The sequence below is a fragment of the Anomalospiza imberbis genome, chromosome 3 (assembly GCF_031753505.1).
Source record: "Anomalospiza imberbis isolate Cuckoo-Finch-1a 21T00152 chromosome 3, ASM3175350v1, whole genome shotgun sequence".
Classification (NCBI taxonomy): Eukaryota; Metazoa; Chordata; class Aves; order Passeriformes; family Viduidae; genus Anomalospiza; species Anomalospiza imberbis.
Genome location: NC_089683.1, coordinates 94,427,985 through 94,454,081, shown reverse-complemented (window position 1 = coordinate 94,454,081; position 26,097 = coordinate 94,427,985). Strand labels below are relative to the sequence as shown.

The 26,097-nt window shown below is 37.1% G+C and overlaps 1 protein-coding gene across 5 annotated transcripts in view; it reads right to left on the bottom strand.

Annotated features, from left to right (window-relative positions):
* The window catches only part of MTA3 (metastasis associated 1 family member 3), a 154,098-nt gene that overhangs the window by 13,170 nt on the left and 114,831 nt on the right, over positions 1-26,097 (bottom strand). For 3 of the 5 annotated variants that reach the window (XM_068185842.1, XM_068185843.1, XM_068185839.1), the window contains exons 16-18: positions 24,142-24,288; positions 12,644-12,675; positions 5,183-5,337 (exon numbers count right to left, since the gene is read on the bottom strand). In XM_068185842.1, coding sequence (XP_068041943.1) covers positions 5,183-5,337; positions 12,644-12,675; positions 24,142-24,288 — 334 coding nt within the window. Of the gene's footprint in view, positions 1-577; positions 606-5,182; positions 5,338-12,643; positions 12,676-24,141; positions 24,289-26,097 lie in introns of all 5 variants that reach the window. The other 2 variants (XM_068185841.1, XM_068185840.1) reach the window with 1 other exon arrangement.

The window sequence follows — 26,097 nt, the reverse complement described above, 5'->3', positions numbered from 1 at the left end:
AGGGGAAGGTCACCCACATCTGTTAACTTGGGCTTTGGTTCCTGCAGGTTTTCACTTTGTGTTTCCAGGTACAGGTTGGGCTTTCCACGGATAAAGCTGCACTGCAGAGAGGCCCAGCAGCACGTGCAGGAGCACGAAGGGTGATGAGCACTAGCATGGCTCTCCCCCACTTCTGCCTGAGAAGCAGACCACTGACAGCACAGCAAGACTCAACATTCTGCAGAAGCTGGTTGTCAGCCTCACATTCTCTACTTTCTCAACATGCAACTTTGGATTTTAAGCTTTTTTTGTGTGTGCTATGAGACATGCATAAATAAAAATGAGTGTTACCAGGTAATTATCACAGCAATTGTGATATCCTTATGTAGCACCTCAACAAATCAAGGGAAGATTTTGCCTTTTGGAGACGGAACATGAAGTGAGGGATAAGAAAATTGCCTATATAATGCTGCCACAGGGATGCCCCTCAAATCATTTTATCAGCAAAAAAGGAAGCCATGTCTGCTGGTAACAGCTAAAGATCACGTTCTAATTTTAGCAGTTGCAGTTAACTCATTCCCAATGGAGTTGCACTTACCGTGAGAAGGTTTCTAACTGCTTCAGCACTGAAAGGAAACAAGCATTGAGTCATTCAACTGCAGATCTATATGCAAATATGCTTTTTGGCCCATGAAGGGAAAGCACTTAGAATCCACTGCTATAGTGCAGTCAGCCAAACATTTCCACACATTTCTTATATTGCAAATGCTGAAAAAAAAAAATTCATTTACCAACCAGTGTTTTAGCTGTCCCTACACAAGTCTGATAATTGGCATGCACATGCACTCTGTTAGGGACAGAGCGTGTGTATAGGAAATAGAGGCACACTGCATACCTAGAATTGGTGAGAAAAGTTTTTTATCAACAGATATATTCCCCTTGACATCGAATGGTTCAACAGTAATATTATTAATTTTACTCAAAGGTTATGTTTATATCTTACATAACTCAAGATATATTAAACCATTTTCTTACATTTTACTAAGGTTCTGAAGACCATAATGAACTGTTCGATTTTTTAAATTATTAATTCCCAGAATATCAATTCTGTATAAAGAATTTAGTTCCTCATAAGGTAATTTTCTCTGTTGACCTCTATTGGGCCTACAATAGAATCCACATGACCCAAATATACTTCCTTATAGCAAAGCTGATTTAGTACAAAGAAATGAATAAAATGCTTTTATAATTAGGAGACTTCTGGCTTATCCTAAAGCATGCATGTAGTTCTAGGAAAATCCCAGCAACTAATATCTAAGGGTATTAAAAAAAGGTAAGGACACTCTTCTAGTGAGCAGTGATAAATGTGAGGCTCTTTAAAGAGTGATTTTTTTCAATGAATTCTGTAAACAGATTTGCACTTCAGAATAAAATCTTGAGCAAGTTATTTCACAGTAGGGAAAGAGAATTTCTTTTTCATTTGAAGAGGATACAAATAAAGAAAAATACAAAAATATTAAATCCAGTAAAGGTCAATAAAATTACGATGTAATGTCAAAAGGTAAGTGTTTTTGAACTGCCATGTGGTTTACTGCCTAGATTAATCCCTGCTGTGAGCCTGTGACTGATCAGAGGCAGGAAAATCCCATGAGAGCTGCTCTCACACAGGCATCAGGGAGGGTTTGGAATGAAGAGTGCAGGTTGTCACTAGAGATGAAACAGCAGAACTGGGGACCTCTGTATTCATTGGCAACATTCACTGAGCATGCTGACAGTATTCAGAAGGACATCCACGTCTACACACGTCAAAATTCCTGAGGGTGATCCCTTCAAGGCACTAACATGCAGACAGATGGAAAAACTCTGTCTCTTCCCTAAGAAGAGGCCGTGGGCTGTAATGACTGGGGCTCAGCACCGTGTTAACGTACAGCCTGCTCTGCAGAGGAAATCGGGCTGGGAAAGAGGGAAACACAAATGGGAGTCCCGCTGCCATTTTTCCCCAGATGTGCAGATACTGATAAAAAACGGGGGAGGAAATGGTTTTCAAATAGCTACAGCTTAAAACAAAAACAAACCTGAAATGTATGAGGATGTGCATTACAACTGATACAAAATACATTCCTGTTCTACTCAGAAGGGCAGATTAGCACCTAAAAATGTGTTCATCTTCAGATGTAAACTCCAGTCCTTGTGTTTCCATGATACAAAAGCTCACACTAAATTTGAATATCTGCAGGCATTGCTGAACTGTGGCCTGAGTGTAGAGAGAAAGGCACTGCCCTAAAACTCTAGGGTAACTCCAAGGGTTACCGTGGAAAGCTCAGATGATATATAAGTGGCATAGTTATTTTCACTGCTATTAATATTTCGCATCCATTGCTACAAATATCTCAAATACGTGAGCAATTAGATACAGAAGAGTTAACTTTACAGAAATAATACTGCTGCTTAAATTCAGAGAGGAAAGGGTGATTATTAAAAATTAATATTACTAAAATTTCTTCTAAAATTGAGTAGTAAATACATATATTCACCTTATTTATTGATGAATAATAAGATTGAGAATGCTCATGTGCATCTCAGGTTTGATTAGCATGACATATACTGGTACTGCTTTTAGTCTGGGAGCAATATTATTACTCTTTTTTTTTCTCCACAAATATCAACTATCTATGACAGTATAGGCTTTTTAAGCTAAATTTCTGTGAAAATTTATTCTCTAGACTCCCTACTTGATGTTTTATAGAAATAAGCATCTTAATTCACTAGACAAAAATATATTTTAGGGCAGAGAAATGAAAATTGTTGTGGGCCGTTGCAAATGATACTGAAAAATATTTCCTTTTTTGCAAGCTTCAGTTACACTGAAAAATATTTTTCCTTTTGCTAGAATTAGCATGTCTCTCTCTCATATGTATTTTTAATGAACAAATGCACATGATAAAATAGATTGGATCCTGATGGAGCACAAAAAAGTTGCATAAAGAACAAACTGGGACCTTAGATGGGGTGATTATTACTGAGCTGAGTGTTCAGAACATGTTCAGAACCTAATGGCTGCTCCTCAGCATCTCATTCTTATTTTTTGATTTTTTTTTTCATTCTGTGTCAGGACTGGGTAAATTGTGTGCTGCTTTTTCAAACATCTCCTCCCTAGTCATCTCTTCCTATTGTAATTATACTGCATTCAACTTTGCTTTTCAACTTTGTCCTGGCAGTGCTGAGCTGCATGCTCTCCTATCACAGGACAGGCTGCCTGTCAGGGACAGCTGTCTGTCTCCAGCTGCTCTCAAAGAACAAAGCATTTAATTGTTGTCTTGGACATTAGGGCATTCCTAGCAGCAGAACCAGGCAGTGCTTTCCACTTGGAGCTCCAAAGGCTGGAGACTTTCAGAATCCAGAGGAGAACAAGCTACCCCAGCTCTAAATAATCTCAGAGTAAAGGTGAAAGGAATCAAAGGAAAAAATTAGAAAGGAGATGGCACATGTGAGGGAAGGAGTCAAAGGGGATGGTATGAAGACAGGAAAGTACCAAAAAAAAAGAAAACATGGAAAACCTCTGTGAAAGACAAAGAACAGATCTCATGTGAAATAGAGTTTCAAAGGATAAAAAGCATTCCCTGCTGTGCTGCTCCAGCACCTGCCAGAGTGATGCAACAGCACATGTTCAGACACCTCCTTGTTTGAGGAGTGTCAGTGAGGTCCAGCTTCCCTGTGTTCCCCATACCAGGAGGTTTCTAATGTTACTTTAAACTGTTCATTATTTGGAGAAAAGGAGCAGACACAGACCCCTGAGCACTAAGACCCTTGTTTGTGCCCCACCCTGGCTGCAGAGCCAGAAACAGCTCTGAGCAACCCTGGGAGTGGGGAGGGGGATTTCCTAGGACGAGAACAAGCAGAGCTATCATACATGAGTGATTTGCAAAGCTAGGACTCATCCCACTACACTTCAGCCACCTGCAATTTAAACATCTTGTCCAGGTAAGTTGTCTGGGCTGCCTTCCAGATCAGTGGAGAGATCACTGCCTGTGTAAGACTTCTCATCCTTTGACAGGCACTTCTTTATAACATTGGGAAAAATTAAATTGAAAATTCTAAAACTTCAAAAGGTAATCAGTCTCACATTCAGTATCCAATTGCTAGGGATTAGTCTGATATTACTAAAGTCTTTGCATCAAACAACTCTCAAAATGCCATCAATCTGGGCTGGAATCAGAAGCCTAAGAGCTCATCAGCTCAGCAGCCTCTTACCACTCTCTCTGAATTGTTGCATTCCTCATTAAAAGAAGAAACAAAAAGTGCCATAATAAATTATGTCGACAAAACCACCAGATTATCATGTGCTAGTATGTTAACTTTCCTACCTGAATCTGCCATTAATGGGATTAAATGTGCACATTTTCCATGCTTATCTCTGTATTTGCATACATTCTTTCTCTTCCCTCTTTTTCTTATATACATATTTCTTCAACTACCAGATTTTCTAGGCTTGTGAAATAATCACAGAAGTGAGGAACAGTCTGATGTTACTTGTTGTAATTAAGCAAGATATTAAAGATTTTTTAAAAAAAGGCTCTTTAAAAAAAAAAAAAAAACACCAGACTGTAGCTTCTTGTCTTAGTCTGAATTAAATCAAGGAAGGGCCAGAGAGGGGAAGACAAGAACAGAATAGAGGAACCTCCAGAAAAATTGTGACTCTTCCATGATATCAAGCACTTTTGGGGAAAGCAAAAGCTCATTAAATTTTACCAATTAATCTGTAAATGAAAGGTTGAAGGAGATTATCATCTCAGTTGCTTTTAAAGGAAATCAATTTCTAGCCTGGAAAAGATGCCATCAGCTCCATATTTCTCTGCTGTACACTATTTTTCAAGTTCTGAAAATTTTAGAGGATAACCTACACTGTAGATGCATTTGTATTTTGCTGGATGATCAGAGGTGCCCTAAACCTCATTGTGCACAAACTAAAATAAGTGACATTTAAAAGTTCTAATCTTTGCCACATAGAAGTAGCACTAAGTCTTATTAATGAAATGTTTATATTATTAGTAGATAGAAGATGCAAAGTTTGGCATGTGCCAAACATGGCTCTTTGCTGTAATGCAACCTCAGATAATAATGTCAAAAACTGTTATTGAAATAGTGGATCAGTAACATGTATGCAGTAAGCCTCATTCCCTGCTAAGATTTCATTTTTTCTTACCTGGTCTCTTCTGTAGCTATAAAGAAACCATCATCTGAAGCATCAAGCCAATTTTGTCTCTGTCTCTTGATCACTGGAATGGTGCTTGTCTTAATGGCACTTGCACTGGCCTGCAAGGCCTTACCATTAGTCATATGGATGTGGGGAGCAGCATGCTGAAATCATAATAAAAGGTAAAGATGTTTGTCTGAGAATAAGCATAATTCCATCAACGAATTCTGCTGTAAAGGGCAGCCTACACACATCTCAAAACCTGGCTCATCTGCCTCAATCAGTACCTGGGGGTAAGATAACAACCAACCTGTACCCATTGACGTGTTTTATGCATAGGTTTTAAAGCTCTTTAAAAGCTAAATTAACTATTGCTAATGCCATTTTATACAAAAAGGTATTGAGGCATGAGTCAATGCTATGAACTAAGCAATCCAGAAACAGAAATCCATTGATTTTAGGAGAGAATTAACATTTTCTGAGCAAAAAAACTAACATCCCAAGTACTGAGACACAAGAGCTATTTTTTTCATCCAAGTATGGCACTAAACTAATTTCAAAAAATGCATACTTCTCACTTTGCAGGTCCTTACTCTGCCTGTCTTTGTTTTTAAATAGAAGTCACTGAATAAAACAAGCAGTTTGGTTCTGCTGCTAACCTGAACAGAAGCAGGAAAACAAAGGTTTATATCATGCTGTTGTCATGTTCATGTTATCATGTTCATGTTGTCATGTTTTAACCATGCTGGTGCCATGATTCTTAGGTTTACTCACTGGTCTTTATCTAGTTAGAGCTACCTGCAATACATCTGCATTCATTTCATAGCTGATAACATCAAACTGAAAATGATGTATTGATTTTCCACTAAACCTTTACCTGGAGTAATTGTGCAATGAGAGTAAGTACTCAGATTTAACAAGAGAAGCTGCCTTCTTACACATGAGGAGAGAGTGAAAATGTTTTCTATATCATCTGTAGGTAATGTTTTGGAAGAATACACCATGACAAAAATATTAATCTTGGAAATCTTAATCTTGTTTCCCACATAATCAATTAGCAGCAGGACTAACTAACAACAATTGGGCAAAACCAGTTACAACAGAAGACATTACACAAACACTAAAATTTGCTTACTTTATCTCACATGGATTCAACATTATTTTTTCTTAGGAAGAAGTACTATTTTCTTGGTGAAATAACATCAGTATTCCACATTACTGATAGCATTTTTGTAACATTCCTCAAATGCATCCAGTGCTGCACATTCCTGGGAGTAGCCCCTAATTTGGGGACCAACATCACAGTCACTGAGTAAGGAAGGGGATGGCAGCACCCAAAAAAACAGCAGAACAGAGCACAGAACTGATCTCTTAAATCTTGTAATAAAAACATAAAAGCCAGAAAAGATAAACAAGGGCATAATTTTTTTCTGAACAATTCCTACACTCACATTCAAAGCATTATATTCAAGTCATAACAAAACTTTCACCACACCCCGATCCACACCATTTGTTCTCTCCAGTAGAACAAATTTTGTGCATTGGACAGAATATTTCCATCTATTCATTATGCTACTGTGAGTAACCAAGCCATCTCCTGTGTGATTCCTTAGATGTCATGTAACAAAGCCAAACAAGAAGAGGAGAAACAAGACATCATATTTGAATGAGTCATATATAAATCTTTCTTAGAGCTAAACTATTTTCCTTTGTTTTAAAAACAAAGAAGATTTAGGGTGAATTTAATCATTGCTGCATATAGGGCCATTAATCTATCTTTGTACCCCTTTAAAATATTTACTTTTTTTTTTTTCCATTTTTTTCAATCAGTGTCTAGACTGCAGTTTGGCTTTCACATATTTTTTCATATTGGCTTTGGTGGGGAAAAAGACCTAAAAGACATGCTACTAGAAGTAATTCAGCTGTTGTTTAGAATAAATTAAGGATAATGTACATAGGTGCTGTGAAATTAGAAATTCATTAAGGTTTTCAACTGCTGATCTCTTTTTGTACACAGTGGGTGGTGCTCAAAAAGAGAGTAAGGAGTCATGCACGGAAAACATTGCCACACATCAGATTTCCCATTCAATATTTGTATCTGGCAATTTCCTGTGTCATACACTAAAGAGGAACATTCAAGGGCTCCAATGGTATATTTTTGTTGTGTTTCCCTACTCAATAATGGGTTTAAGGTATTTCATATAATGATTCAGATCTTTTCCAGGCTCCTTTCTAATACACCACTGAATGTTTCCTTTAGTCAAGATAAGAAGTGCAGGCAAAAAATGTTCAGAAAATGTACAAGGCACAAAAAGTGTCTTTCCTGTGGCATAAACTCTGAAAAACAGTGAAGCCTGATGGAAAAAGTACTTGTCTTTTCATGACACTTTTTCCCCTGGCAGAGCCAGATACTGCAACTAATTCTGAACTTCTGTTTTTCCTACTTTTATTAGCCCCTAATCCCCATTCCAGGCAAGAGATAACATTATAGAAAATGACACAAGGCTTACAATACAATCTCATTTCTTTTGCATCAAATTGGTTAGAATTTTCTCTTTTATTTCCCTTCTACCCCGGCCCTTTCAAGCTATTTGAAGAAATTAATTACATTTCACAGAAGGACAAGAGAAAATAAGACCATTGTTCTCCAGTCTGTGCTAGGGACCACATTAATTTCAAGTTAATAAAAACAATTGAAGCTCTTGACCAAGAAATCAGTTCATTAGTCCCTCTCAAAAAATATATTCACCAATGCATATGAAAATGAGCATTCAATGCCGCTGTCACACTAATATCAACACCAAGAGCAAAATGAACTTTTATACAAAGTACTCGTTAAATGCTTTTATTTTATGATGATAATGAACTCAAATTTTCCCTCCTAGCACACAGTTTTACCAGAAAGGTTATGAAAGCATCAAGAACACTCTCCTTGTGCTACCACAGAAGTCCTTCTCATTTAAAACCCTGCTTGCAAAAAGCTTCAGCAATTTCCTCACAACTCCACTGTGTGCAATCACCTGCTGCTGCTTTGATTTGGACTGTGTATATTACTAGTGAGCTGTGCTCTGAGTTTGCAAGAGAGTCACTGGTGTTAAGGGTCTGCATGCCAGGGGCACATCAGAGCAGCACCTGAGCATCAGGAGTTTGCTTTTTGGCTAAATCTTCCTTTGTGATGAGTGACTCCTTTCTCTCAAGTTCTTCATCTCAGTCTGAGCACATTCATTGAGATCTTTTGTTCCTCTGGGACAAAACTGTTCCATGCTCAAAAGACATCAGGAGAAAAAACTTTGAGTGCACTTGAAAGAAAAACTTCTCAAGACAAAGGGAGCTCTGATTCAGGCAAACTTATATCCCTTTAAGAACACAAATATTTAAGTCATCATGGGGTTATCTCTGGGAAGAGTCTCACCTGTCAAACAGGCGGTGTCCAATCTGCAGAGTGAATGCACCCTCAGAGACCAAAGGCAATCTTTTCAAGGTCTTCAGCAAGGAGGACTTTACATAAAGACTGGCTGTTGTGCAGCTTCACCTGCCCCCTGCTGATCCATTTCTCTGGTGCTTGCAAGTGCTGCTCATCAAAACTCACCTGGCCAGGGCATGAATTTCCCATCTGCATTCATTTCACAGTGGGCAACTGAGACACCTCCAACTTCCAAGGAACACAAGTGATCCTTTCACAAAGAAGCTACATCTCTTTGTCCCTGTCAAATCTTCTGGGAGCAGCAGATTTGTAAATCAGGTCTTTCAACACAAGATGCACCTGGCATAAGGCTTTGCTGTGGCAAGGAAACCAAGGAAATGACTGTATAGGATCACTAAACACGTGATATCTGTGCTAGTGGCAGCTATGAGTCCAATGAAGTCTGAATACCGTCCCAAAAGCACCTTAAATTAAAGTGGCAACTTAATATAGCATTTTTATTATTGAGAATACATCTCCTGTTCTCACTGGCTCTCAGAGAAGCACAAGGACACTGAGATGCATGATGGTAAGTCAAGAGAGGAATCCTGTACAAATTCAGAAATGGGACCCAGATCCTAAATTCCAGCCAAGGTTCCTGCCTATTAGTTGACTAGTTTGTAGTGCTATATAAGTGGTTGAACATTTATTCACTGACAGCCAGTAAAATTTCTGAAAAGACACTCAGGTCTGAAGACATTCAGCTTTGAAATAAAGTACATAACACTCACAGTAATTCCAAGTGTAAAAATTAACAGTGAACATTTGTAATATGGCTGAAGGAATGTTTAACTGGACTACCATACATTCCTAAGCAGATTTCAATTTATGATTTCTTATGTTTTCCTCCATTGTTTCTAAAAGGAAAACATTCCTATTGCCTTAACATTTCACTTTTTTTTCTTGCATCTTAAAAAAAAAATCAATTGAAAGCAAGCAGAGCAAAAGAAGCCCTCTACAAGGAGAAAAAAATCACTAGAAGAAATCAGCTATGCTCAGATGACTGGCAATAACCCATATTAATTGGTTCCATATATTTTGCATTGACCTAATTATACAATACATCATTTAAAATGAGTTTAGAATTACCTTAAGTTTAAATCAGGTATTGATTCTCTTTTGCCACACCTGAAGTATTCCTATTTCCAAAGGGATTAGCATTATACCTGTAATAAGCATCAAGGCTTGGGGCTGGTTTACTTATTCATAGAAATCTGAGATGAATGCAAAAATTAATACCCAAAATCTCTACACAGCATGAAGTTGCAAATGTTGATAACAGTATGCAGGCACACAACCACTTTGGGTATAGAATTTCATTTAAAAACCCAAAGGCTATTAAAAATGAATTATTTTCAAACAACAGACCATATATAAGAAAATAACCAAGTACACAACACAAGTGTAACTGTGGAAGCCATGGATTTGCTATCAACCTTTCACAAACACCTACAATAGTTGCAATGCTGAAATTCTAAGTCAATCACTTTTCTGTGCAAGGGAAACAAACCCACTAAAAAACCCCAAAAGAAACTACCCTCCTAAAAGATGACCGCTGACTTGCCAAAGCATCTGGGATAAAATACTGTAATGTTTATAGTCCCTCTTTGTCATATACGGCAAATAAACCATATAACCTCTAAATAAATCATGTCTTACAAGGTATCATTTTGAAGTAAATAGTTATTTATGGAAATCAGTAAATTAGTAATGAAAGATTAAGCTAGGCAACTAAGCACAGAATAAAAAAAAAATTATTTTATAGTCAAAACAGAGCAGGCTCTCCCTCTCCCCCCATCAAACAGATGCTTAAAATATTTCCTGGGTTTTTATTTTTATGAACAAGAATCTAAAGCAAAAAATAGGCAGCTATCATTGCATTTAAATGCAGAATAAAAATTCTTGTAATGTCCTCAGAAAAACTGGACTTTGATTTTTTAGCAGAACACTCAATACCTTGCCGGCTTTGACTGCAGCATAAATCTGAATCTTCAGAGACAAGATCAGATTTAATGCCTTACATTATTTCAACACCTATAAATGCAACTTTAAAGAAGTTCAAAAACTTCACCTTGGTAAGACAAAAGTTCTTTTACATCAAAGCAGCCAAGGCAGTAATAAAAATTTGCTGTGGTATGTCTCACATTCTGATGACCATAGGTCATGCTTTAACTTTTTATGTTACAATATAAGCGTAATGAGTCAGAAAAAGGGGACTTAATTTCAAAGTATTTATTGGAGTAGCATTTTACATTGGCTCTCAGCAGCATTGCTTTACTACATCTGTATTGAATGTATCATCTCATACTGTTTCTAATGCAAGGAATACCATATTTCCTGGTTTTACTGACAGTTTCTACTTACTCATTGGGGAGTAAGAAATTTTCCTTTACACATTCAGTTTTGCTTTAGTTGCAGAGTAGAGCAGACATTGCTATAACAATTTCTCACTAAGCAGAATACTTACTTTTATTTCTACCTTTATTTATTTAAGTTCAATGAACAATTACTGCACACACTGCAGAATATTCATTTGAGGTTTGAGCCATTTGAGCTGTCAGCAGAGAGGTCTGGAGAGGTTCAAAACACAGGGACCTCATGAACTCAAGTTATTTAAAAACATTTTCCTTCTCTCTTTAAAAGTTAGGATATGTTTTGGTGTGAGAAAAAAAATATATGGAAAAATCCTCACTCTTTTGGCTCAGTTTTTAGAACTGTTCTGATACATTAATGGAAAAGAGAGACTGGGTATCTTCAGAGTACAATTAACAGGACAAAAAAGAGTAAAGGTAAAGCACAATGAAGGGTTCACCAGCTTCAACACAATTGCCCCGCTCTTTTCCCAAAACCAATGCAGCATGGAAAAAACATTGAAAAGTTTTTCAATCCCTTCCAAAATTTTATAGCAGAGGAATACACATGAATAACTAAGCATCTTCTTTTGAAATGGGTGTATTTAAAACAAATTCATGACCAAGAAGGATTACATCACATCTAGTAGGAAACAGAAACATCCCTTTTCCAGACATCTCTACTATTCTGAAATGTTATGATTCCTTACCTATTTATAATTCATTTGCACTGGATTATTAATGGCTATTGATAATAAAGGCAATGAACTATATTAACCCTTTAACCCCTGCAGAATGAAGAAATCCATGGGGGAATTTACATGTCCCATAAATGCCATACATAAAGAAGAGGTAAATAAACTTGAAGGGACACCCTAAAAACTGTAGGAATGGAAATAAGGTCATGTCATGATTTGCTGGGGCTTACTCTAAAATTTTGACACTCTCCTCAAAAACTGGTATTTTCCAAAAGCAGAAAGCCCTCTTCTCAAACACCCACAGGACAGGAATCAATCATTCCCTGCCAGAGAAAGGTTTTCTCTATGTGAATTGCTGTTCAGCCCCTACCTAACTTTATTATGAGTTTGAAAAAGAAAGAGACCAACATTTCTCACCCTATAAAAATTCAAGATAGACACTAAGTGTGTGACTTTTTTTTACATAAAACTTTTTTATCTCATTTTTAAAGGTGTATCTATCCACTTAAACATTTCCCTATTTCTGGAACCCAAATTATCAAACTCAAGGTAAAGACAGAAACTGGCCCCTGAGGAATGTTATGCAAAAAATTACTCAGCTATTGTTCTGAAATTTAAATGTGCTCTGCCCCATGTGATATAGATAGAATGCAAGAAATTTTATTGACATAAATTTGACATAATCAAAAATCACTTAAATATTGAACATAGAATTGTAGTTTAATTTTTCAGCTATTCAAACAGCACTCTTACCTCTTAAGCTCTTTAATCTCAGATTTTTTTCCCCAAGATTTCTCATGAAATAAAGACAGACTCATTTTATGTCTACAATAATATTGGACTTTGTAAAAAAAAAAAAAAAAGCCATTGTCTTAGGATACTACTATATCTACTTCGTTTTAAAGGAAAAAATCATAGCTATAGGCAGATCAATACCTATAATCTCCTCTATACTTACCATGATTGTTCTTGTTGTATGGCTGGATGATTCTGGAAAACAGAAGAACCACAGCATATTAGAATGTTTTCTTTGTCCACAAAAGCCCCATGTTCTGATGCTCACCCTGAAGGCTAAGATGCTCCTGCTCAGCTACAACAATGAGCACATCAAAAATGCAGAGACTGGAAAGATTCCTCATGAAACGAGCATGAGACTATCATTGGTCCTGAATATATATGGCATGCTATAATATGGTGTTAACTGCACTCGTTCTCTTTACTTAATTAATCTCTTCTGCAAGAAAATCTAAAAATGGAACTAATTCATAATTCATGTTTGAAGAAGTGAGGGTTTTTTCATTTTGCTTTCAACATATGGCATCATAAAGGGTTAGCTCTGCAGACAAAAATACAAATAGTATCAACATAATTCCATTACTCTTCCCATTAAAAAAAGTGCTATAAAACTAGACAACCCTTTTTTCTGAGAATTTTGAAGTGGATGCTCAGTTTGAAAGTGACAAAATTTATTGAGAAATGCAACATGACAAATGTTAACTATTCTCTCCCATATGATAAATCAGGAGTCAATCAACTGAGCTCATGGTTATATTTACATAAATTGCAGAGCATTCACTACTAGGCCAATAATTAACACAGATTTCACCTTGTTGATTAACTCAGATTACTTTTGCTTTTTACCTTCCCCAAGAATAGAAATCACACTCTTTTTGGCTTTAAAATGTTACAGTTCACATATTAGAGAACTTGTTCTTTTTCAAAGCAGTGCAACTTCAGTAACAAAACATAAAGAGTTAAAAAATCTGCAAGGAAACTCACTGCTGGTCTATGAGATGCAAGACTCGGCAGTCTTGCATCTTATAGTCAGTCACTTACCAAGTCTACAAGACTCAGCAGTCTCACAGACTTGCTCAAAAATCTGGGTAGGACACCTTGTTGGCTATAGAGAGTTCTTAAGGAAGGGACATTTATCAAAACTATATGTTTTTATAAAATGTACACGATTCTGAATGAATTGAATCAGCAGAGTCTCAGTTCTGTAAGCAAGATAAATGCTAAAAAATTACTTTTTTTTAATTCTTATCTCGGTTCCAAATTGCAACTTACAGGGTTTCCAACTAATATCACTTATACAAAGAATTCTTGAGGGATTTTATTATTGTTAAAAATTGTATTAATGAGATTAAAGTGTCATGAGAACAGCTGCATATCTCTCTCTCAAAAAAAAAAAGTAAATACACTCTTAAAGTGGCATTTCCCTTTCATTCTCCAACCAGGAGTCACCTTAACCAGTCCAAAGGTATGGTTCAATCACTGATAGAAAAAAGGTAAGCCATTTTAAACATCTCAAACTATTTTAAAACTCCAACATTCAACAGAAATTCCAGTATCTAGTTTACATTTACATTTGCACAAGTCTTCATACTTAATCAGTTTTAAATAAGAAATATTTATATCACTAAGGTCACATTGACAGAGGTACTGTAATGTGAATATCTACCTAAAGCCAGCAATATCTTAGTTGTAAGCTCCTCTTCCAGCCCTCTTTTTTCATGTAAAAGTTATCATATATAAATATATATTTAGGTCACCAGTCCTCCAGGCAATTTTTAAACTCTTAGTATAAGAACTAAATATTATGACAATCTATAGCTTCCTGATACTTGAACATATCTGGCATTCTTATAGAATAAGAGAAGATCACAGTAGAGTGAAGAACTCTGTAATCTGTTAAATTTTTATCTTCACAGTAATTTCTTAAAACTTTTTTTTTTTGACGCCCCAGTAAAATAACATTTCAGGAAAATTCCTGGGAAAACACAGAGACTGCATTAATGAAATAATAATAATTGAGACAAAGATTCATTCCTTTTATAAGAGTAAATTACCAGAAAAAAACCCCAACCAAATTATCTCCAAGAGCACAATATTTCCTGAAGAACTTCGAATGTAGGCAGAATTATCCACAAAGTTAAACACAAAGAATGGGGCTTCTTGTCTCTTGAAATACAGAAGAGATGGATTACAGAGTGCTTTCAGTCACTCCCAAAATGATCAAAGCCTACAAAAAAAAAATCCACATTTTTTATACTGAGATATTTGAAACCTCCCCTCTTACTCAGAGGTGCTGTGCTTTTGGCATAGCTCTATATGCCAAATCTATAAAAACCATGCTTAGCCATGATTGTCCCAAAATACACAGATGCACTCTCACTCAGTTGTCTGTGAAACTGAGAATATCTCCCTAAAATGAGCTGAGGAACAACTGAATTTTCCTGGAAATTGTTAAAGAGTGTATTTTTGAAAAGAACCTGACAGACACTGTTAATGCAGTGCCAGCAACTGTTAACTCCAGGATATTACTATATTGATAATCTAATAATAAAACCCAGACAAGAAGTGAAAAAATATGCTATATTTTTAAATATCCCTGTTATATCATGCAATATAATCATTCTCTTTTTTTGCATGTATTTTTCTTGTTGTAGATACTGAAATATCATCTAAGTTGCCAAACATCAGAGACCTGAGTATATCCATAAATACAAAGGTAGGAAAATAACTGTTTAATAAGTAGATGTAGTCAAAAGATTCTAAGATCTAGCAAAGACTACTAATTAAGGTGCCATTGTTACACAATTTAAACCCTTACATTCTCCAATGCACAAATATTCAGATTTTAAAAATGAGGAGACACCGATTTCTTCCAGAAAATAATTACACCCTGACTTGGCGGGTTCTGAGAAACACTTATGCATGGACACACCAGCCAATTTTGTGGAAAACCTTTAACTAAGGCAACTAAGGAAGAAAGCCCTTGCTTAAAAAGGCAGTCACACAGTATCAGAAACCTTTACAAAGGGTCTGCACACCAATGAAAACTCCAGTGCAGCTTAAGGGCATCAGATATTATTTAAAAACCACAAAATTCTTGGTGTTAAACAGAACAGAAAACAGAACTTTGGATTTTCATTTTTACCTGCCAAGTTCTACAATGCCTTAGGGAATTGATATAATCTGGCTCAAATTTTAGTGAAACTGGCACCAGTGGACACTTGGTTTATAAGTGAGTTCTTACAAAGGTTTTTGTGCGAGACAGTGATCTGTAATTGCACCCCTTCAGTAGGAAGGGGACTCCAGGATGGAGACTGATTCTCCCCTTAGGGCCAGTGAAGTGCGAGGGAAGTGGATTGCTCCATTTTAAGCAGAAGTGACCAGACATCATCAACACTAAGAAGGGTTTGTAGTGCTGTGAGGGGGGGGAGTTTCTGTAAATGCAGCTTCAGTGCTGACAAGATGTTTATAAGTTTATTATTGTGGAGAAATTGATGCACCAACAACAGAGACTGCCTAAGATGCTCCTGTGCCCTTTTTACTACATATTTATTTGAACTCAAATAAAAATGAGTAAGCTGTAGAAGACATTTCCTCACATTAGAATGTGCTTTACCAACCACATTGATCAATCAAGCATTTCTCCCTGTTTCCAGGCAGTAGGACACCCTAAAATTTCCCACTGTAAAACCAGTGGCTAAATCAGAAAAAGTGCACTGCTTAGGAATGCTGTCAGCTACACAATTACTTCAAGTTTACATATTATTTCCCAGCAGCATGTTATTTTTTATTACGTATCAGAACCTTTTTCCAGCTGTTCATGTGTTATTTCTATATGTGATATTCTTTATTTCTGCTGATAGAAAACAGTTACCTGGTATCTCTCTTTTTTATGTAACGGGATCATTGACAATACTAATAGGTGAAACATGTCCTACTTCTAAAACAGAATAAATATGGTTGAAGAAATGTGATTTTGACAGGTAGAAAATAAAGGCACACTGGTAATAGCAGAGCTATTTAATTCTAACAACATCTCAGCTTATGATGGTGCATAAGACTTTAAAGGTAAATTTCAGGATGGACCACCTTATGAAAAAATCTGAGAAATGAAGACTGCTTTGTTATTTCTCCTCCATTTGGGTTATGAATGTTTTGAGTAACCAAACATAATTGGTTTTTTCCTCCCAGTCTGTAGCAACTGAACAAGTAACACTTTTAATTTAAAAGTATTACTAAAACTATATAAATACATATGTATGTCTGATAGCAAGAATGATTTTTGAGGAAGACTGTTATTCTCCCAAAACAGAAATTTTAAACACTGGAGAAAGAATATATAGATGGGAAAAAAAAAACCAAAAAACCACACAAACAAAAATACCCAAAACAAAACCCCAAAACAAAGAAAAAAGAAAAAAAAAACAAACAAAAAAAACCCGAAAACCACAAAAAACCACACAAAATTATCACAGACCAGACACAGGATCTTTCCTGTTCCACTGCCTAAGCACTTTGGAAAGGTACCTTCCCTACTGCATTATGTACTAAAATTGTTAAGAACTATTGCTCTGCAATCACAGCTTACAAAAAGTAATCAACCTACTTGATAGTAATGATACACAGAAGTACTTTGAGTATGAAGTATGAACTCCAGATCTTGAATCCAGAACACGTAATTCAGGAGGTAATATGCTGCTAATCCTGTTACCAAACAAACAGGATTCTCTTTCTGCAATTGTAATTCTATGAAATAATACTAGGGGAAAGTAGTGATTCTAGGAATTTAGCTCTGGCTATCTGCATTGTGGTTTAAATGTTAACTTAATTACAGTATTGTTTCCTGTTTGAAGAGCTGATTCATTCTGCCAATTAGAAAAGCCAAGGTTAGTGCAGTTTCATATCTACACATTACCTGTATATTAAAACAAGAAACGCTGATTCAACAGCAAAAATAGGGCACTTTTCCATGAAGTGCCCTTCCCTCCACCTGGGATCCCACTTGCCTTGCTCTTTCTGATCCCTGCTGTCACCAGTGGTACCAGAAACATGTGCTGCACTGGTGAGTTCAGGAATGCAACACACCAATTTTTCATAAGCATTCATTTCCTTGGCACAACAAAAGCCAAGTGATCTATGGCACACTAAAAGTAGTGCTTTAAAGCATGAATGTGACTCTAGACTTTTGCTTTTCTTGTGAATCAATTGTAGGCAAAGAAGCCTTACAAAACCAAAGACAGATTTTTGAAAGAAACTAATAAACGCCAAAGGAATCAATAATAGTCCCTTATTCAATTTCTAATGTACTTTCACCCTGGGAAATAATTCACATTTCTCAAGATACAGTAAAACTGAGCATTTCAGTTGAATGGAAATTGTATTTTGACTTTGGCATAACAAAAGTAATTGCTATTTGTATTTAAAAAAATACACAACATGCTTCGGAACAGCTCTTTCTCAGAGGAAATCCAAGGAAACCTGGGTTTGCAGAAATGCTTTTCTTCCTCCCAAGCACTCCTGTGGCCAAATTACACTGCTTACCTTTTCTCACTGAAAAATACCCTGCAGCTTAAGCAGTCATCAGACAGAGAATGGAAGACTGTGCTTTTATTTATAATCAAAGGAGCTCAAATACTTGGAAGATAACTGTAATGTAAATTCAATGTACACATTTATCATTGTGAGATAATAAATAATTTTCTCCATTTTAAGAAATTCTAGGGGGGAAAGATATTTCTCTTCTAATTTTTTGGACAAAAGTATTTTCCTCCTACTTGGTTATTTTTCATGTTAAGTCAATATAATTTCCATCACTGGGTTTGGAGAAATGAAGACTGAAGAGGGAAGTGGGGAATCATCAACTCACTGTTTTATAACACAAAGATTGAAATAGGGAAAAGAAATTACTTGATACTTGCAAACATGAGATGCAGAAGCTTAGTTCTACAAATGATTGACAATGTCAGCAGTAACATCCTCAGGTAATTAAGCCTGTGTCACTTTCCAGGCACATTATTTGGGCTCTGGAAGTTGTCAGTAGCTCATCATCTTAAATATCATCATTTGTACTTCTGCAAAAACAAGTGAATTTACTAACCACAGAAATGTAAGCTTTAGAGCATTTTAGTTTCCTAATAAATATTTAAAATGATTGCTTCTGATGATTGCACAGTGAAAATAGAGAGAAATTGGCTACTCTTGTGCAAGTTGTAAAATTTAAATGTAAAAAGGTTGTTAGGTCAATCTCTTGAGGGTCAGAGATGGTTTTAATGACTCTGTATAGAAAGGCAGGACTAAGCTCTTAGGTATTTCCTATAATGATATAAGCATAAAAGCAATATATTTCGGGAAGTAACTAAGAGCCATAAACACCTTTTCATATTCCTTTGCTTTCCTCAGTAAATGACAGAAACACAGCATCAATTTTTCCTGAGAGATCTATTTTCCATGTGCACATTTCCATCAGTATCAGTGCACACATTTGACTGAGAAATCTGTAGCTGAATATTTTAGTGTTTTCTGGCTATACCAAAGACCAAAGCTAGAACACACGTCCTAAGCAAACTTCAGAGGGAAAACTGACTGCGGAGCAATATATAGCTTTTGTCTCTCACTTTTGGGAAGAGTGAGTATACACAATCCAGCATTAATCATACCTTGTGTTTTAGCATGGAAGAAATGGCAAATTGTCACATAGCAGCTTGTTTGCCACAACTCATTTCTCCACTTTCAGTTGGAAATCACTGGTATGTTAAATGAAGCTTATAACAATTTTGGTAGGTTTACAGTTTATTAATGTGAGAAAGAGAAAATTTAGGGTTTTCTTTTTTAAAGTAACAGACCACCAGATGTTTTGTGATGTGCAGTCCATGCTGCTCCTCTACCACCATAGCAGAGCATCTCAGCCTCTAGTAAAACATAGTATCGTGCTAACAGACACCTTTGAGAAAAAAACAACTCACTCACTGCTGAAAAGTCCCACCCTAGAGTGAAACCTCCTTCCCTTTAATGTACTTTCACATAATGTTATGTGAACTTAATTATAATGCAACATGTTAAAATTATTTCCTCTGTTTCAATAAAATTTGGGACAGGAAAGGTTTTAGTCTCCATTCATGTCAGTCAGGGTGGTTATATTTTCATCTGTTTGTCATAAATGCCCCATGGAAAACTAGGAGTGAAAATTAAGCCTTTCTACCTTGCTCATCTCCTGTCTAGCCAATAGCATCAGTCATAAGCATAGAGAGAAGGATTGACCAAAACAGTATCTAAGAAAGAAGGTACATCTTTTTGAGGTTTTTCTCCATTTGCCAATTTCTCATGTCACCTTCTCATCCTGCCAGGCCAGAGATGTGTGGGTTCCTAGGAAAACAGACCCCAGAATTGTTGCCTAGATACATCATGTATTTGCTGCACACTTCAGTATATTCCAGAACAGAAATTTGACTGTTGAAAGAATCCTCTTGAAGACAGCAGGACATCTCAGACTGAAATACAGCACTAAAGGTATGGCAGGGAAGAAAGGAGGATCAGAGCTGTTGATTCAAGTCTCTTCAGCTATGAAAAGCTGGTTCTTTTATTTTTGTCCACAATATGAAAATGGTATCAACAGGCACTGACAGATTTCTGTACCTCATTAGTGACGCTGATGCCTTGGACATGCTGTGGGTATTCTGGTTCTCATGCATGAAAGGTAAGGAAATGCGTGCCAGATGACAGAGATTATTCTTGTGTAAAATACCTCTACCTGATGTTTCCAAATACTATAAGCAAAATTATCATTACTCACCCTGCCAAAACAATAGGCTGACATAAAATTTGACTACTTGGATGCACTGTTGCTCACAGTTAAGCAGCTTGTGGGAGAAAGTAATTGCTTGGTATAATTTCAGACACTGTAATTTAAAGACCAGATTCATAATATCTAAAGCACTTTACAGTCACACCTAAATCTTCCCATCATCAACTCCAGTAACAAAATTGGATACATTTTGTAACCTTCTGCAACATCGTGATTTTCTGAAGATGGAATTTTCCTACTTGAAAGAGGCTATCTTCATCGCAGAGAACCACTTAAATATCTTTGCTGCTGACTTTGATTTCAGCAGCAATTTAAATGCTGCATCTCAGAGCAGTTAAAAGCTCCAGCATGTATATTACACAGAAACTTCTCAAAGTACTGTGAGTTTTCCAGAACAGCAAAATGTCAGTTCACTGGTATTTTTTATTCCATCTTACAGAATGCAAGATTTGCTGCTGTTTGAAAATAAAATAAAAACCACTTTTCTAAGACCATCCAGCAAAACTCTTCCTCCTAATACAGGACACAGAAACCAAAAAGATCCTCTCTCTAGGTACAATACACAGTGCTTAAGCAAAGCAATTCCATTCATGTCCATGACTGACAATAACAAGATATAAGAGCACAACATCCCCATTAAGAAAAGATAAATGAGGGAGCTCATTTATCAATTGCACCAAAACTTTTCTGGAGGTGCATCCATGGAAAACTGAAAGGGAATCTTGTGCTGCATTGGCTAAAAGCAGAACTCAAGACAATGTAAGACTTGTATAAGAAATGTTAGTCATATTCTTGTCTATTACTCTTAAAAGCATTTAACTAAATATTAATGATGTTTCTCATAATCTTCCCCCACTTCCCCAAAGAGGCATAAACATGTGGCATTTCCATAATGTACTGCTATATTCCAAGCAAGTAATTATTAATTTGCTTAAAAAGAAATTGTGCCAAAATAAGGCACTCATCTAGGCAGTAAGATTGACTTAAATTATGCTAATCTAAATATATATTTGCACAAGCCTAAGCAACATTTATTTGAATGCTGTGAAATATTGTATATCTTAAATAAATTTAGTTATGTGGCTTTCTCACAACAAATATCTAATACTACTAGAAAAAAAGTAAACTTGAAAATGCAGACATTTACATATCAATAATATTAACATTATGAAAACGGCAAATGAGATTTTATATCAATTCCCCGTGCTCCTTTTTGTTTGCTCATTTCACCAAAGTATGCACTAAAAGGCAGAATTTGTCATCATCTCCATATCAGGCCTTCTGGATACTGTTAATTGATACAACACAATCAAACCTGCAGCAATTGATTGTATTTTGGAATCAAAAAAGCTTTTTAGTGTATTTATAGTAACACAAAAACTCTTGTGGCTGGCAAAACCTTTCACTGCACAAATAGTACACTGTGGTCAGGGAAATGACACAGAAACCCCCACTGCCCAAGCTGATCTGGTATTGAAGAGAAACTGGATAAAACACAAGCAAAAAAAATTACATTTACCAATAACCTGAGGAGGAGGTAAATGGTGAGCATTGAAGGTAATCAGTTTTAAGTAGAAGGAATGGAATCTATGCTGTTGACAATCATTACTACTGGTTTGCTATTTTTTTTGATTGCGTTTTATTTACATTTCTCCACATTTTAATTAAAGAGAGTGGCAAGTGGCAAGAATAATAACCAAAATAGCCATTTTTAATACTAAGATAGTAATTTTTGCACTAAAATGTACAGATTTCACTTATTTAGGATATATGCTTTCCAGTATGCTGTTTTCACAGGAAACAGATAAGCAGAAATATCTCCTAAAGCAATGCAGAACTTGCAGTTCTCAATACTACTTTTTCAAATTAGATGTTATTTTGTGCAAATTGCCTTAACACAGCTGACTGTTTGATACACACTAATTGGTGTAGCTAATGACTGGTTTTACACACTCTTTACTTTGAGGAGAACATCCATACTAAGTAGAAAGAAAATTTTGCAGGCTTCCAAGCATGCCTCCTTACAGAAACATAAGGAGGGGCTTAATCATAATAATTACCTCGAACTTACTGCTACAGCCTTCTCTGCTGGAGAAATGTGCAGGTTACAACAAGATGGGGGTCAGTCTCTTCTCACAGATGAGAAGTTATAGGACAAGAGGAAACAGCTTCAAGTGATGCCAGGGAAGGTTTGGGTTGCATATTAGGGAAAACTACTTCACTGAAAGCATTGTCCAGCAGTGTAACGGGCTGCCCAGGGAAGCAATTAAGTCACCACCATCCCTGGAGGCATTTAACACTTGGGGCATGTTGGGTTTAGCACTTAGCAGTGCTGAGTTAAGGGTTGGACTTCAACTTTGAGTTATTTTCGAACTGAAAGCATTCAGTGATCATCTTTACATCCAAGGGCAACTAATTCATCACTCAGAGCTTACATGGAGAGTCCAGTCTAAGGGCCAGCATTGGTGGAGGGGAAGGCCTTTGTTCACATTCTCATGCAGCAACTACTAAGCCATCCATGCAGAACTCCACCTTCAAAGGTTGCAGTGGAAAGTCAGCATTTATGCATTTATGGCTCTGCCTACTAATGCAGATATCATATTTTCTTCCAGCTGCAATATTTTCTCCCATGGTGTCACCTTGGTCCCCTGAAGAGCCTGTGCTGCCATGAATGTTGTTTGTCTGTGGTGTAATAGCTGCATGCTGAGCAGAAGAGCAAGCAATCCTCTCTTCTGTGTATTCTCAGTAACCACTTCTTGTCAAAGGATGTCATGATTCCCATCTAGGTGTTATTAAATGTACAGTAGGTGTTTTCACTGCAGTATACAAGTAGTGTTTACAGTGCCAGAAAAACACTATTATGGGGAAGATGATGGGTAATGAATCAAGTTTTTCTCCCTTTATTTGGAATACTATTTCTATGAGCTTGTCTGAAAGACAATTCCTCTCCTTTCTGCTTCAACCTATTCTGTGAAGCATGAAAGCAGACAGTCACCTCTTTTGTGAACATCATCTCCTGAACAGTCTATTTGAGAGCCCAACATCTGACAGATTTCTACCCTCAATAACCTTATTCAATTACAGAACAAATAAGCTAATGGTTTACAGAAGTTATATCTAACAAAGAGATATCAGGAATGCATGCATGCATTTTCTTTTAGCATAAACATATTCTGCTGGATTCTCCTCTTATTTGGATAAGGTAAAACTGTCTGCAGTTAGAGTTGAAAAAAATCTTTGTTTGGTAAAGAAAAAAGAAATCATCAGTAATGTACAGTCACTTTTCAGAATGAAGAATAAAGATTATTTGAGAAAAGTTAGTCTTACCCACAAATTTCCATCCTATTTTTTGTCTGGGTTTTTTTGGGTTTTTTTCATGCAGATTCATTCGTACTCTCAGTTTGCACCGAGTTGTAATGAAGTGGCTGGATACACCAGGCCTAAAAGTCACCTCTGGCACTGCACAGTGTACAGAAAAAGCCTCTCCTGCACCTCTGTGACACACCTTTTGCTTCCTCCTCTGCAAGGACAGTGGCTTTCTAAGGTGCAATGCAAAAAGCCAAAATAAAACATGCTGCATCGCTGCCTTCATCAAATTTGTTTTATTATTTTCTCATCCTTTTTCGGTAAATTAAGATCAGTAGGAAAAATGGTAAATGGAGTTTTTGTAAGAGATGGTATTACTATATCTTTATCCAATGAATAGGCACCACTATTCATTGCACTGATGCTATAAACATGCCGTCCATATCTTACATTTTTCTAAGTCTGTACCCTCTCATTTAAAGTTACCTCAGGTTCACAGAAAGTTTTTCAATTCAGAGAGTTAACGAATATTTCATTTATATTCTTTCACATACCATCAAGCCCATTATGATGGCTGTAGTTTCTTTTCCCCAAAATACTTAATGAAGAGTGGTTGGAGGGTGCAAGCAGTCGTTTTGCACTTGGACTTTGAAGGCTTGGTGTTGACCTGATTACACTGGGTTTCACGGCAGGATGTATCTCTGTTTGAGACAAAAGAGAGAGAGAAATGATATCTACTTGATTTTAAGATAAATAAAAGAATCTGTTCCACATATGAAATTTACTTTTGATTTTCAGCAAAAAGAAAGTTCCTTCTGCACTTGTGTGTTTACAAGACCTTGAACAACACAAGTCCTACTACCCACAAGTCCTCCAAGAAAGATCTATTTCACTTTACGTTACGCAAGTTCAATTCCACAGTGCAGATACATAAGGATTTGAGGGTGAAGATCTAATAAATACAAAACAGTCTGAAATGGGTGTGTTTATATTTTCACACCCTTTTGAGATTTGTATTGAAGCTACACAACCACAGGTTTTAGCATGCACATAAAAGCATCTTACTGTAGTGAAACTATCTCAATACCTCAAGCTAGTCAGTATTTTCTGTCACAATAACAAGCTTTAGGGGATCTTCCCACACATGGGTCACAAGGTGCAGGAGTCAGGGAGCCAGATGCTGTAGGGCTCTGCAGCAAAAACTACCCCAAAACTGCAGTGGGAACACTTCCATAGTTCCCCTTATTGGGGAGCTTCAAACATCCCAGAGTATCTGTTTAATGGAGCAAGATTATTTTGGAGAAAGAGGAATAAAGGGGGTAAGAAGCAGCGCGCAGCACATCTGGCCAGCACATTGCAGTGTGGCACCTGCTGTGTTTACCAGGAGCTGACACAGCTGCATGGAAATTTCTCAGTTATCTGCCAGATAAAAGTGGCAAAAGGAAGCCTTGGCCAAGTCTGCTGGTCCCTCACCAGGAATTTGCTGAAGCAATTAACTAATTCCCATCACATATTTGGGTTCAAAATGCCACCACCGTGGCCAGCCTTGGATGAACCCAGACTTGTGTAGGAAGTCAGCTGCCCGAGGGCAGGTCCTGTCCCTCTGACACAGCTGCAGGGCACCAGCTGCCAGCACTGTGCAGGTTATGAGGCATCTGCAGCCCAATTACAGCAGCCCTCTGATGACCCCAGGCAGCAGAAGAGGCTGAGAAGGTGAGGGCAGAAGGGCTGGGAGTCAGATCAGCAGAGTCAGCTGCCCAAGGCATGTGAGATCAGAATGCAAAAATTAAGTACTTGCAGCCCAAGTTTACACCTCCTGAAAAGTGCTTCTTTCTGCTTTTCTGTTTATCAAATGGAGCACAGAAGTTGGGAAGATACAAAATCTACAGTGAGGCCAGGTATCCAAGGAGGAGCCTCTCCAGCCTCTGCCGTCCATGGCTATCATTCAGGAGAAAGAGAAACCACTGCATAAAGTCAAAGCCCACTGCAATAGCATGTTTTTTCCTCCTTCAGGAATGCCCAAAGTCTGATACCCAAGTGCTTGCCTGCCCTGCCTGGAGCTCTCAGCCTCATGGCCTTGGCCAGGCCGTACTGGAACAGCCTGCCAGGAAGAGACAATGCCAACAATTTTCACACTGGAAAAAACTTAGCTTAATTGTTCACCACTGCTTTGGCTGGGGCTCGCAATCACACTCTCCAAGCATGAGCACACTCCCACGAGAACCTTCAAGAGGGTCAGGTGAGAAACAGTAGGGCAGAGAAATACACAGGCAAGTATTAGAACAGCAGAGAGGAAAGGCACAGGTAACCAGCCACTTCAGGGCAGAGCTGTAGATCTGACGTCATCAAATTTCCCACCACTTAATTAGATAAGAGCTTTTTACAGCCATTCACTGCAGAATTCATCTGCTTTTCATACAGAAAAGATTTCATGGCATGTCCCATTTTTCTTGCTGTGGGGAACAAGCATCTCATATTTTGTTTTATTACTAAAATGGGAACACAGGCAT